This window comes from Thunnus maccoyii, chromosome 6 (genome assembly GCF_910596095.1).
Source record: "Thunnus maccoyii chromosome 6, fThuMac1.1, whole genome shotgun sequence".
NCBI lineage: Eukaryota > Metazoa > Chordata > Actinopteri > Scombriformes > Scombridae > Thunnus > Thunnus maccoyii.
Genome location: NC_056538.1, coordinates 25,850,249 through 25,865,953, shown reverse-complemented (window position 1 = coordinate 25,865,953; position 15,705 = coordinate 25,850,249). Strand labels below are relative to the sequence as shown.

At 40.0% G+C, this 15,705-nt stretch overlaps 1 protein-coding gene across 9 annotated transcripts in view; it reads right to left on the bottom strand.

The window, feature by feature from the left end:
• nbeab (neurobeachin b) overlaps nt 1-15,705 on the bottom strand; it is a 205,827-nt gene that overhangs the window by 15,985 nt on the left and 174,137 nt on the right. For all 9 annotated transcript variants that reach the window (XM_042414356.1, XM_042414357.1, XM_042414361.1 and 6 more), the window contains 3 exons: nt 7,528-7,668; nt 6,335-6,454; nt 2,628-2,780 (listed from right to left, as the gene is read on the bottom strand). In XM_042414356.1, the coding sequence (XP_042270290.1) occupies nt 2,628-2,780; nt 6,335-6,454; nt 7,528-7,668 (414 nt within the window). The remainder of the gene's footprint in view (nt 1-2,627; nt 2,781-6,334; nt 6,455-7,527; nt 7,669-15,705) is intronic.

The window sequence follows — 15,705 nt, the reverse complement described above, 5'->3', positions numbered from 1 at the left end:
CAACAGTGAGCACAACAAAACACAGGCTTCTTTACTGTACACAGATGACCTACCAGCACATTACATCACCAGCAAAAATCACCAAAAAAAAACCCCTCCATACAATTATAATGGCAAGTATTTAACCTATTTTCCTGCACATGAAGACCACAGAAAACTAAACAGAAGCTGCATTTCCTCCTTTTAATGTAATCAGCTAACTCAGGATGAGCCTCCCATATCACTTTCTCTTGTCCACTTAAAACACCAGCCCACTATCTTTAGAGACAAAGAAATCGGTTCAATACTAACAGGGATCCAATTTACTGTAAAACTATCTGCACAAGCAACATTGATAAATTACTTGTGAGAGTGAAAAAGGAGACGAGATTTCTTGTGGGAGTGCAAGTGAGAGATTCGGGATAAGATTTAAGGCTGATGATTATTATAAATATACTTCCTATGGAAGCTATGCAATGGGGGCTTGATGTATTGTTCCACAATACAGTACAATGTAATTCCCATGCATGCTGGTGTAAGGCTTTGCTAGAGGAATTTACACTCCTCCCCTAGCGTCAGGAATAACAGCCATTACCAACAAAGCCTGCTCGAGCACACAGAGGCAGAGTTTGCCACAGGGCATATCACTACAATTGAAAGTGGCACATGCAAAGATGGGAAGTGGGAGGAAGAGAGAGGGAGGGAGAGAGAAAGAGAAGAAAAATAGAGGGAGACTGATAGAGAGAGAGAGAGAGAGAGAGAGAGAGGGGGAGGCAGGGAGAGAGATTCACTGACAGAAATGAAATAATAGAGGAAGCAAGAGTGTGGGCTAGCTAGGGAACAGAACAAAAGAAAGACAAAAAATGGAGGCAGAGGACTATGATTTTCTGGGCGTGTGAATACACTGGTCTGTGAATGTAACAATGCAAGGCAACATCACGCATGTATCCTTCAACGGTGAGAAAATATCCACAGTAATCCTTTTTTCAGGCATCCCCTCTCCTTGTTTTGGAGATGCAGACATGCCCATAACAACTCCCAGCCTCTCCCTTCTCCCCCCCCCCCTCCTCCAACCCCCACTCTGCCGGTGTACAAGCCTGATAGAGCTCGACCAGGCAGCCTGGGTAGAGCACAGGGAAAGGTCACCTCCATAAGAGCGGTCCAGCTCTGTCACTCCAGCTGAAAAGGTCAAATGTGTTCCCATAGTTTCCTTCTACCTCTGGTCCAAAAAACACTGTGGCCCTTAACCTCAGGATACATAACATGCATGAAACTTTTTGTCTCTCCAACAGTAAAATTGAAGATGCTCTGTTTTAGGGAGGAGCCCACTCATCAAGCCTTAATTAGAAAGTGGAAACATATTATATAGACTATTTTCATCACTCTTAACTGAGACTGAATTTGCCCAATTTTCCCAAATTCTATTAAAATTTTTGGAATTATAAATATATATTATAATAATATAATATTAATCAAAACATAAATGTAAGCAAAGTATAAACATTAGCATTCTCTCCCTTTAGTATAGTAGTCATTACAGAGCAGCCAGGCTGGGAAACATGAGCATGTTGTGTACAGTCTACTAACACTGTGGTACAGTATTTCTGGGTCTTGAAGATCAAATTTCCAAAATAATTAGCTTTTGTCCAAATCGTAAGTCGACAACATGCAGCTTTATTTGAGCTTTAACAGTTTGAGTTTATTTTGGATGTCAACGTGTGTTGAAAAAATATGTGTATGTTTTTTGTTCGAAATGCTGCTCCGCTATATGCACATGCAACGGCCATTCATCATGCAGCAGATTTTTTTGTGTTGTCTTTCATTAGGTTTAGTGGGGAAGAGAGCTGCGAGTTTCTCCAGTAAGTGATTCCAGATTAAAAGGGAGAACAGAGTTTATATGACGGCAAGAGAAGGGTCGGATCTCCATTTCTGTCTCCAGAAACCTGCTGGGAGTTGTGGGCCACATGTTGATAGGCTGTCTGTATTAAATGTGCACATACCGACGTTCACACACATGCAGACAGAAAGGGCCCTGCACACTGCCAAAGTGATGAGGCCCGGCATTACAGAAGGTAACACAATAGGGCAAACTTGCCCTCAGTCTTGTCCTTTAGTGACATCACTGGGGTCAGGGGTACAGTGTTAGTATTGAACGCTGCACTTTATTAGATGCTTCATGAATAAGACAAGGAGACATGAATGCATGGGAAGGTTAAAAAAGAAGAGAGGGAAATGGATTTATTAATGGCTGTGAGAAGGTGGCAGAAAGGCTAAATGTAAAGAGTTCATTAAAGAGGTACATGTACAGTAATTTACAGCATATACAGTATATCATCTCACCCTATTGTACGTTTTACTACAGTACTATATACATGCAGCAGTGTATTTTGAGTACAAATTACATCATAGTATATAAAATGAGATGATGTGCCATAAAGTGCAGCTTATGAGAATGAGCGCGGCTTCTACTAAATAGTTTAAGGTGAATATCTAAATATAATTTAAAAAATAATGTTACTATAGGAAAATAATCTATATATCAAAATTTAATCATTTTAATTTTTTAAAAATGTTCTATTTTGTTTGTGTATTTAACAGTGTAATCATACCATGAAATTTAGAATTTGACACAAATGTTTACACCTTACCATCCTGTTTATCCTAACAAAGTCTTCAGGTTTCTTGGCCCAGGCCGGCAAGTCCACATCATGAACCATGTTCCCGTCGTCCCTCATTCCCAAATGATAGCCATTGCTGTTGACAAACATCTCTGGTAGGTAGTAGAATTCAGGAGTCAGTTCCTGCGTTTCAAAGGAAGAGGAACGTTCATGTTATATAGCTGACTGACAAGACCGGGTCTAATGCTGCAGTTTTCACCATATAATCGACTAACAATTCAACTAAGTGCAAGAAATAACATGTGTGAGGACAGAGCCACAAAAAAACAGAGAAAAAACGGTTCTGTATCCCACTGAGATGAAGTGAGAATTCAAGGGTAAAGGTAACACAAACAAACTAAACAGCAGGCCACGAGAAGGCGGTGAGAGGTGCTAGTCCAGTTATTCCAGGCAGAGGTGTTAGGTGTGTTAAATGAAACTGGAACTGAGTTGGGTTTTTCTCCCTGGTCTCTGGGCTCTTGTGATGGGGTCAGGACCTCGCAGTGGAGGGGAAGTCAGCATGGTAAAGGAGCCCCCCTACATAAAGCCTGGTGTGATTCCATACACTGAAGAAGAGAACAAATATTTACCCGAGTTTTGAGACAAGACTATTCTAAAGGGATCTCTCCTGTGTTGAAGGGAACACTCTTGTATTTTTATGTTACCGTACACATCATGTATATTTAAAACTGGCCATTTTCCAAAGCATGCCATTCATTTTAGACTTCTTACCTTCCAGGCAACCACTGCTTTCCATTTATTTAAGTACACTATGAATATCAACTTGCAGACTTGCTTGAGATAGGTAATGCACTACAGTGTTTTGCTGCCTTTACTTATTGTCGAAGTTTAGAAACTGTTTTAAAAACTCTTGCAACATTCATGTTTGCTTATTTATCTAGGCGTGGGTCTGGGTTTGTCTTATTATTGTATTATATTTGTTTGACTTACTTTAAATGAACAGATGGCCTCTTGTTGGGTAATCATTTAAAAAAAAAACTATGGCATGCTTTGGACAGTTATTGGCACAGTTACTGGGCTAAAACATGCAACTACTACTACTGATACGGCCCTTTAAGAAATTATTAAAGAAAAAGGTATTATGCAATTGTAAATTATGCAAACTTGCAGTGATTTTGCAATCTCCACTCTGATCCCTTATCCTCATGATCATACATCTAAGAAAGGATGAGTGAGTAAAGTCTCTGCACAATGAGGCATATGCACATGAGGAATGTGGATCCTTTGTCTCTGTCCTCATTAGAAAACATACACACAAGACAAGTCAAATGTTGCTCTCTGTCTCTTTATGAATTATGAAGATTATGAAGGAGTATCGGAGATATTTTAACTCCTTGTATCAGGAATGTTTTATGAATGCAGTGTTTGTCAGTTTCAATGGTACTACCTAGTTTTATATTGCCTATGGGATACATAACACAGCTTTTAAGCCCCCATAAATCACTAGGTTTTGAAAGAGCAAGTTAGCATGACACAGGACAGGCCAATAACACCGCTGGTCTGCTGTTGGTCACATTTCACCCTCCGCACACGACAAGGAAAGGAGTGAAGTAGCCATTCCTCTGTTTCCCCCTGCCTCTCACATACACACATACCCACACACACACACACACACACACACACACTTTCTCTCCTCTTTTTCGTCTGTAAACTTCCTGCCGTAACTCACCACCAAGCCGTTAAAACTGCCAGCTCCGTTTTCAAGCCACCCTCCCATGGCAGCCATTAATTCTGCAACAGCATCGTAATGGGCTAACAAGTCAATCACACGAGCCTCCATTGCTTTACACTGTGTCACCTTAATGACATGTTCGTCAGAATCTGTCACCAGTGGAGTGCTGCTAGATTCCATCAGACAGCATGGTGGCAGTTTGTGTGTGTGTGTATGTATGTGTGAGTATGCCCGCTCCTTCCAAGAAAACTCTGCTTCTTTTTGCCCATGGGTGGCTGTGCCAGCTTAACATAACTGTGTGCACTCACATGCAGAAATAAATGAGAGGTATGGATGCACGTTAATGATGGGGTGGTCGAGGAGGTGAAGTCCTGGTTGGAGCGGGGTTGTTTCCATTTGACTTGCTCTTTTAGGAGGTCATCCCCATCAGGGGTTCAACCACCCTCGGTCTTGTCGTCATTACTGCTGGAGGAGGCCGGGGTTAATGAAGGAGAGACCCTGGTAAAAACAAGCTGCCTTTTAATCAGAAGCCTGACGGCCCCGCTTGGTGGACTGGGCTGAGGCTGACCTTAACCCCAGACTCTCCGCTCAGTCTCAGTTGCTACGCGGTGGCTGTGCATGGTGTTTATGTGTCTGTTCACATGTTTAGCTGCTTTTCTGCTGGCATGAATGGAAATCTATTTATTTTATTTGATATTATCATGGATAGGACATTATTGAGAAAGACAGAAAAACATTTAGAAAATAATCTTTTTATGTGTAGTATGTTCAAGATTACTAATTACTACTATAAAAAGGGTCAGAAGACATACAAATTAAAACAAAAATAAATAACACAAAATGAGATTATAAAAAGGAAGATAGTAATTACTAATATTCTGATCAGTCTTGTTGTGGCTTTGCCTCATATTTTACCACTATTGCACAATAAGTAAATCAAACCAGCTCTTGCATAATATTTCTCTCCCTCTAATACATTATGAAATACTGTTAGTAATCCAGCATTGTCCTCCACAGAACAATTCCTCTCCTAATAGATCAGTAACCGTCTTATGTGTGTAAAAACAAATGCATGCAGACATACAAGTCGTTGAAAGTAGGCTGTATTTGTTAACAGGGTGGCGTTTGACTATTCAGCTGTTCGCTGGCTTGCAGCTTTCTGCCTCTGCCTCACATAGATTCTTGGCTGCTCTCCCCCAGATCCTGGCAAGTAAAAGCCCTGTCTGTACATAAAAGACTACATTTTAAATAGCTTTTGTCATTAATGCTTTATTAATTGCCTGGGGCAACACTATCCAATACAGGGTGTGCTAGAAATATATGACACTTTGAGGTCAGTGCATATTCCTGCTGCGTGTTATGCAGTGGGCAAAATGGAGGCGAATCAGCAGGGTTCAGCGTTTTCGGTGACTGCTCTGTGGATTTGCAGAGGGAGGGCTTTGTCTCTCTCTCAGACGCAGCCTTTGTTCAAACTCATGAGTGCTTCCATGCACAGATGCAAGATCAGTCTACCTCTGAGATAGTTTGTTTTCTGCAGGAGATAAATCAAATGTGCTTTTCTAAGTGCTCAGGGTCTTCCTGTACACTATGTTTCTTTGTGATTCGCTGTTCGGATGAGGCATGTATAATTAATGGTATGTATTTTTGCAATGGTGTACAAGCACACTAGACGGGGAGGGGAGCGTAGTGACTTGGTATAGTTATATTGCCAATTATATATACTGTACAGCTACAGTTTTGCTGGTAGAGGAGTCCTGCAATATGATATATTTTATTATTGTTGTTATTGGAATTGGACACTTTACACCCACAGACCCATAAAAGCAGCTTAAACAATGCAGCAAGCAAGGAAAAAATAGATGAAAGATAATGATCACAGATTCAACTTCAAACATCTTTGTATTAGAGCACAACTTTTCAGGTGTGTAGTGCTGTGACCTTATGGACCCATGTGTCCACATGAATGTAAAACATGGGTTGTTTTTGCTTTTGTTGTGATTCTCACCTTTACATCTGACGTGTCCCTCTGACAGTTCCTCCAGGAGCGTGCAATGGCTGAAAAGGTGCGGTCTGGGTGGTCAAATTTGTTGTTATTAGCACTGAGGAAGAACGTGGTGAAGGGCTCCTGAGGAGAAAGCAAATTCAACATCACAAAGATGAAAGATCTCCCCACCGAAATTCAAAAGTCTTCATTATCTTTTCCACCCTGTTGACATCCATTTTGATTGCAATCATCATAATCTACATAATAAAAATCTCGGTACTGATCTGAATTTACAAGATTACCATGCAACTTATTCAATATACATGTGAATTTTTCTGCAATATATCATTGTTATTCTTCTCTGCGGCAGACTAAGGGATCTCTGTAGAGATCAGTCATTCATTGTATCCAGGCCTGAGGGAGAATTAATTAGTGTTCTTCCTGAGTACAGTGAGCTATAATGATAATTGGCTCAAATTTGGTTTTCTCAGCCTGAGATGGCGATCATTGCCGGTTGGAGCGGATGGATCACTCACCAAAGGAAGAAAGGGATTGTGGGAACAAACCCACAGAGGCCAATCTAACTGCTGTCAACAGAACTCCCCCAGTTCATCAGCCCCTCTCTACTAATGATGGGGGAGGAGGAGAAATACAGTACGAACTCCCCATAAAACTCTTTTAAAATTAATAAGCTGACTTCAAAATCAAATGTACAGCAACTCAAAGAGGCTGTGAGGGTTATAAGGGCCTGTTTTGTGGGGGAAAAGATTGGGAGAGAGTGCATGTGCCTCCTCCTTCTCTTGCAGAGTAAATGAGGACAGTGCTCAGTAACCTTGATAGACATGTCTCCAGCGCTCACTGGGTTGCCCGAAACACATAAACCTGTCACAGCAGCCTCTGTAAATCATTACCCAGCCACTCTTTATTTAGTTCACATATGCCGGTTTACTGGCCTGTGAAATGTGTTTTCTGAGCGCCATTGGTCTAACTCAGGCCCAATCAAATTGAGATGTTGAGCTGTTTCCTCTGCAGAAGCCGACAGACCTCAAAGTAACAGCATCATCAAGTCTGACAAGTGACAATCAAGTAATGCAGACTCAAAAATGAGGATATGGGTCTGACTTCATTCCTGTACGGAGGCTTGACTAATCCTCAGATTTTGAAGACAGTTCAATAATGGGTGTAAGGCAGGCTGAAGAGGTGATTTTACTCACTATTCTGATGAGCCAGTGCAGGGTGGAGGCGACTGTGGAGTAGTGGGAGTTGTAATGACAAGGTGGTGTCTGGTCGTCTTCCCAAGTCTCATAGCGTTCAGCGTAGAACGCTGCACGCTTTGGATTCAGAGCCCCGACAGGCTAGAGAGAAATTAAGAAATACAAGGTTCACTCTTAACAAGTAAGGAGTTTTTGTCACTTTTTTTGTCATTTCAAAACTATGTCTCCTTGAAGGTTATATTTACAAGAACACCTCTGTACAATACAAAATGTCTTGAGACAACCAGGGCATTCAATACCTTCTTTCTTGAATCCAGGCATTACAATGAGCTGGCAGGAGATAGTAATGAGTAAACACTTCACTTTACTGGTGTTAGGCCAAAGCTCTGATTTTGATTTACAGTGTTATTAAATGTTTTACTTGCCCATTTTAATATTATGGTACCAGGAGAAGATGGACAGCAAACGAACTCATGCTTTATAGGCAAAACTATGTTATATAACTAATATATGTAGTTTAATTTTACTCACTTGTTGTGTAACTACATAACTCAAAGCCTCAGAAAAGAGAGATCTGCATCATCTCCTACATGAACCACTTATCTTAATCTTTTTTAAATCTTAAATTGGAAACAAACTCTATTGCAAACAGATACAGTCCGTCTTATGACCATTTAAATTAAGTTTTAATGATCATGCAGTTATTTGACAGTTATGAGAGAGTTATGGGAAAATACTCGTGCCATATACTTGTAAAATAAATTATTTGAGTGCACAAATACATCCATATAAAAATAACTTTTTTTTGGCGGAGTTCATATTAAACGAAGGGGCTTTTGTTCTTGTATCATAATTTGTAGTCACCACCTTCTGGCTGCATCACTGCGATTCATATTATATCTATAAGTGTGTACAAAAAGCATCAGCATGTGAATCAGACAGATATTTTGCCTGCTGAGACAATGATTTGCTGCCAATACTCTAATCATGTAGTGACATGATGGTTCAAACTCTCAGTGAACTTTATTACAGACCACGCTACAGTGCAGCCAATGAAACTACAGTACGTCTACTTTCATTGAAAGATGTGTATATTACTTGTGCGCTGAGCATAATTAACAAAAATAGGCTTGTAGAGTCTCAGTAGTTCCCCATTAGGCTACATGTGGCGAGGGCAGCTAAGAGTCTGGGGGAGAGTTCAGGGCAGACAAGGAGCTTTACTCTGGGATTTGTCTGTCAGACCCCATTATTCTCCTGAACCCTAAAAAGTTCCTGTTGAGCTGTCTTCTGTCTGAAATTTACAGGGATACGGTGGCAGGGGTGAGCAGGATGGCGCACTGAGGATGGAGGGAGGAGATATGAGCGTCTCCTTCTAAATGTTGTGGGTAATCCATGTGGATTAACCCTGGCTGACCTGATTTACACCCAACACACCCACAGAGCCAAACACTTTAGTCAGCACTGCTACTCCCATCTGTGGTCAACCCTTCTGTGCTACTGGGCTGCTAATGTGAGTTACCAGGAACGCCCATCAGAACAGAAACAGTTTTTAACAACAGAGATTGAAAAAAATGAAAAGTCAGAGCATTATAAGCTAGTATTTATTGTGGAAAAACTGTATTAGATTGCATTATATTTTACATATTATTATGTTATATATGTTATGCATGTATAAGCTCCTGACAACTGAAGATTTTCCTATTATTAATGTAAGAAGTAGAAGAAAACCAAACCAAACCCAAACCAGTCTGTTAATGATAAATAGTGGAGCTTAAAATTCTCAATCAATCATAAAAACTTTCATATTCAATGTCCTGAATTTGAAGAACTGCTGCCTAATTATTGTGAGGATAGAAAACAGAAAAAATAACATCAGTGCTATATTTTCTGACATCCATCCAATTATTTCATACTTAGACCAAACCTTGGATAGCGTGGTTCATTATTTAACCGCAGCCTCGGTAATAACTTCAATATTGTACTGACACCATCGCTGGGTTTTTGCCCTTTGGCGGCTGTTTTACTTTCATGTGTTCTTATGGCAACAAAATTACTCCCATTAAACATACGTTTAGTGGTGAATAAATTGCTTTCTCTGCCTTTTCAATCAACCCGTCCAATATAAGAGCCTCAGAGGCATATTGGCAGTCAATATTAATATACTCAGTACCACTGAATCGGTTACAGAGGGGGAAGGGAGGCTGGTAAAGTAATCAATGGCAGCTTTTCTACCTGAAAGCTGCAGCTCAGAGGTCAGAAGAAATAAAATAAAATCCTTCGTTTCAAAATGCTCTGAGATGGATGCCTAAAAATAAAGCCACTTTAGTCTAACATTATTAAAAATTTCACTGGTATTGGTTCAGCTGGCTAAAGTTTGTATTCAAACTCAGTACAACAGACAGTCTCTTGGTCATTTAGGAGATTAAGGTCATATCCGTGTGTGGCACAACACACATGCTTAAAGCTCAAAGTCAAAATTAAATGGGGCCAGTTTTTTTCTGGTTCTTCCTTAAAATTGAATGGCAGTCCACATCAGTGTTAGCACAATTGAATAGACTGAAAGAGAAGTTTATTGAGATCTGCATAGATTTATGGGGTGATAATAGCCCTGCATGTGACGTCTCGGCCCAGCTGGATTGGGGTGCAAGCCACAAGATGTCTCACACTCTGTAAAACCGCTGCTAGTTTAACTAATGCAGGTTTGAGCTGTATGAAAGGTCCAGTTAAGACGTGGCAGAGGGAGAAGTATAAGGAAAAGACAGCTGCAAGTAACAGTAATGAGTGTAAGAGAGGAAAAAGTAAACACTTCATGTTACAGGTATTAGAACCGAAGCTCATACTGATTGGCAAGATTTTGATTTACAGTGTTTTACTTGCCCGTTTTAATATCATGGTACCAGAAGAAGATCAACAACAACCTAACTCATATATTTATAGGTAAAACTATGTGATATGAACCATATACTTACGAGACCTCATGAGATTTCAGAGAGACACTTCTCCTTGAGCGAGACTTGGTTTGACACAATAACAAACGGATTGAAAGGTAAAGAAAAAAGTTTTATTTCTCTGTGGGCATCCTTTCCATAATGTTGTCAGACACTTATAATAACAATCTGAGCCTGTCAGTGGCAAAAACAAGCACTTTTAGTGTATGTATGTATGTATGTACATTGACAGGACGCAGGGGACACATTGGAGGTTGAAAAATCCTGAAGTTTCCCTTTAAAAGGGATTTTATGAGCTAAAATTAAAATTGTCAACCTTAAATTTTAGGTACTTTCAAAAAGTAGATTCAGTCTCCATTCCACTGCCATCAGCCTCTCTACCTTTTCGTGACACTAAACCAACCACAAACACCTCGTGAATGAAGCACACAGTTACAGGGTGGGATCCAATGATATGTTTAGTGACAAGTTATTTCCTGTTAATTCTTCTACTTGACTCCACTTAAATGAAACAAAAAAAAACGTTCTGTGTTCCCAAGCCGCTCAGCTGTGTAAGTAGAAATACAATATAATGAGACGTTTTCTATGTGACTGCTATAGTATAGAAGTAAGAATGCTTTCATTTTGTTTTCTCGAAAACTTGTGCTGGTGAACTTGTAGGTGTTATTTATTGTCACTGGTTGCTGTCATCTTTACGGGAAAATTCGCACCTGGCAGGTTGTTGAACACTGCTCAAGCTGGGACTGTTACAGTATACAGCAAATTTTGGAGCAATACACCAAACTCACTGAAATGTTAAAAAAAAGACAACAAAATAAAGATAAAGAAAGAGTTAACCCGAAAAATGATCAACTACCACTTTTGCAGGTGATTTAATACACTTCCCTGTATTGATGCAAATAATGAGGCAAGGTAGATGTACTGTATATTTATAGAAAGAAGGTGCATGTGCACTGTAAAAATACATAGATGGGGTAAAAAATTAAGGTAAAAACCTGAATAAATGAGAGGAGAAGGAACAATGAAGCTGTTTTGCCTCGTGGTGACCCAACAAGTTACACAAGACATGTGGTTTCCTTTAATTTGCCAACCATCTGTATATAAAGATAAGGTTGTAAAGCACAGTCTTAACTTTTAGTTACGGCTTGTTGCATCCTCCAAAATCAACATCAGGCTATAGAACCTAATATATTATCAAGTCCTCAGTTGTTGCCCTATTTGTGCACAATGGTTGTGATTGCAGTTGTACAAAAATAAGGCCTTTTGTCCAAATTTTCAACACAACTGTCTCAGCTCAATATTTACATGCTTTGATACAATCTTACATATTAACTTAGTTCTATCTAAAGATTAATTATATCTGCCCCAGTCTCAAATGCACATATTATGAAATAAAGAAAGTGTTTTAAATAAAAACATGAAATTGTAATGAACTGACCATAGGTGATCGGGTCAAAGCATAAAGTAAACTGAAAGGCTACTTCCAGGTTCGTCCATATCCTGTACATCTCTACAGAGCCTTAACCATAGGAAAACATACTATAAATACATGTGTGGAATACTCTATATCTTCCTCACAAATGTCAAATTAAATTTCCTGGTTAAATAACACTTTCCAAAAATAAATGTATTCTGCTTGCGGTATACTTTTATACCTTGTTTTGAGTACCAAAGAACAGCCACACATATGAGGGGAATGTATGATAGATTGGCTATTTAATGAGAAATACAAACCCATTAATGATGAGATAGTGTAAGTACTTCAGTGGAACTTTATTGCCTTTAGTCCTGTCATACTCACCATCTGTTGATAAGCCCAAATCAGCCTATGCGTACATCTACTCAACAAAGAATAATCACCTCTTCCCTTTTTTCCCTGCAGTGCATATCACACTGATCACAGACATAAGACCATGAAAACAACTGGTTCAGACAGTTCCACACTTGCTCCTATCTGAGTTCATTTCTTGGATAACACCTGACCCAGAGAAGTACATCAACACAACTAAACAAAGTATGATCAAACACAGATTTGGCTTCAGATTCAATCAGGATCATTTCTGGTGTTGCAGTCCAAAGATGCAGGAAATGAACGTGGTTGTTGGTGAGTGAGTGCACAGAGAGTGCCTCCATTTGTTTGGGTATATCTAAGCTACCTCCCTAAGAGACGCATATTGCATTTTATATTTCAAAAGAAATTACATTACAGTATGCTGCTATGGTGCTCTGTCAGGAGAAGTCGCAGTCGTTTTTGCTTGCCTTGTCAGAGGCAGGGCTGCATGCAGCTCCAGTCTAATGCAATCAAGTTGCTCCAACACAAAATAAAGCAGATGTGCTCCCAAACTGCGTGACTGGAGTGGAAGTGAGGGTGAAAAAGGCTCCATTATGGAAAGAAAAGTGTGGAGAGGATCTTTACAGCACCCACGCTCTGTCTGCGTTAGTCAGAGTGCGTCTCTTAGAGATGATCAGCTTTCACTGAGTGCCACATCAAAAACTTTGAGAAGGAGACTGTTAGATTCAAAAGCCGTCTCTCCATCTTAACACAACTCATCCAAAATATGTTGACAAGGGTTTTCTGACATTCTGTAAGATAAATCAACAACATCAGCTTTATTTTTGTTATCTTAAGGAAAAAAAAATGTGTGTTAACACTTGAATGGGTTGCACGGGTTAAGAAATGTGTGTCATTTTTTTTTAAAACAATACTTCACAAACGACACAATCATTTTCAGTCAGTGGGTAAAGAAACACAGAGTTAACCCACATCTGCTTCTTTTGTTTTCTGGTGCAATTATAAGAATTTCTAACACATCATTTAACAGCTATGAGGAAAATTAGCTTCCCCTTATCTACCATCCACTTGTCAATCCATCAAGAAATAATCATTAGAATCTGATGAAACACTTCACTGCATGAATGTATCTGACATCCAAATATGCAGAACTCTGGCCCGGGGCAGGGCAACGCAGTGTTCAATAGCACTGTTCACAGCTGACTGAATACCCAACCAGCAGGTAATTGTAGGTGTGTGCAGTAAGGTTTGGGAGGAAATTATTCGGCACATCAGCACAGAGCTCCCTGCAGTTCAAACAATGCTGTCTATCAAGTGGCAGTCACCTGGATTTGTCAAACAGGTCTCTGGTATGGCTCTGATGTGTGGGAAAGAAAGCCTCCCAAATTGTGCAATGCCATCGTGGGATCATTTGAGAATGAATGAAGTGTATCAATGATGTTTATAATTTAGTTGCAATTATAATTTAGCTTTATCCAGTGCGGTACTATAAGAGTAATGATATGACAATTTATTAATGTAATGCTGCAGCTCTAGAGTGATGGTTAATATTACACGAGGTGATTTGATATTATTCAACTGCAGGAAAAAAAAAAGTGTTTTAACCGCTACTTATAATACTTTTTCGGCACAGATTAAAATGGGTCTATTGCATCATGTATCAAAAATGTTCAAATATTGAAAACTGACAAAGAATTCTTCCTCAGATCAATAACCTTCTTTATTTATTCTTTGACAGTTTCAGATTTAAATCGTAATTTTGCCAATTTGTAACTGTACTGCATTTTACTTTTTAAGTTCATGTGTAGACAGCATTTAATTGATAACTTTGACCTCTTATGTTAAATGAAAAAAAATGTTTTGTGGTTGTTTTGTTCATATTCTTCAAAGTAAGGTATCCTGCTGGTACCAAAACTCAACGATTCCCAGCCCTAGTAACTACACATACAGCTTACATGGTACAAAGCCACACCCACCGGACTTACACCTTAGAGAGATGCACACAGCCCTAATATACAATGAACAAGTCTCTGGAGACTGTGCAGCTCGCTCTGATCCATAATTGAACAAAAGGGCAGACCAAGCAGAGAGGAGAAGTGCGGGGGCCTCTGTCCCTCCCTGCTACACTAGCTGTGAACTTTTGGAGGTAAGCGCCCCGGGGTTCCAAGGACAACTGTCAGGAGACACGGGCTGTGAACTCATGCTAATGAAGGCAGCTCAGCCCTGTAAACAGCATGGGAGGATGTCACTGGAATACATTACAATACATAACTGTCTCCCCAGGGCAGGAGGGTTGCACATGGCTCAGCCCTGATCATCCCCTCAACACACAAACACACACACACACACACACACACACACATATCCAAGGGCTCTCTCTCAGCCCACCTGGATACCCCACAGGCCGGAGCCGCCAAAAGCAGACAAGTGCTGAGATGATGGCAGCAAGATGTGCAACTGAGCAGTTTGTCCAAAACATTCTGGGTTTACTGAAATGTGAAGAAGTGCTCCAGAGCAGTGGGAGATCATTTCTCAAATTCATAGCACTCTATCTAACTTGTTCTTGATTCTTTGATTGTTTCATAGTAACTTCTTTTTTTTTTTTTTTTTTTGATTTCAAGTTCTCTTCCTCTCCCACTACATAACACGGCACACACATGCCTTGAAAAGCTGAAAATTGATACAAACTGTTGAGAACTGAGATGGCAAAGTGAAGCTCTTTGTCAGAATGTCGGCGCTTTGAAGGAAACAAGGGGGAATGAGGGAGCGATAAAGTGAGCGAGGGAGAGAGAGAGAGCTCAGACAGGAATGCGACTGTTTTCAGGTCAGTGAGCTGCAGTGTGCATGTGCGAGAGAGAGAGAGAGAGAGAGAGAGAGAGAGAGAGAAAGAGAGAGAGAGAGACAGAGACAGATACAAAGGGGGGTGGTAAACCAGTAAACCAGGCCACAGTTTGTGGTAGAGTGATCTGCTGCCTTTTCCCCTTCAATCAAAGACAGAGCAAATGTAACACTGAACTTTATCTCCGAGGGTTTGCGGGGCATTAGTGTCATTTGTGTCTGACCTCTTGTGATTTGGCAGCGTTAGCAGAACTCTCGCTACTCTGCGCTGCTTGATGCGTTTTCGACCTGCCACAATTAGAACGACTTTCACTGCTGTTCTTGTGACCTGCTCTTATCAGTTCATCAACCTTGAAAGAAGTTAAACTCAAGCAGAAACTAAATTTCACTACTGAATTACTAAATGGAAAAACATTTTGTGAATACAATTAGCAGCTAAGCAAATGTTGTGCTGAATCTTTGATATAAGACATTATGAGATTTGAGCATTACAGGATGTTACAATCAGCATTTTCCACTTTCTGCATTCCACCTCAAGAGTTTAGACTCGACACATGATTGCTTTACCATTAAATATGATATTCTCTTACAGTCTGGGCC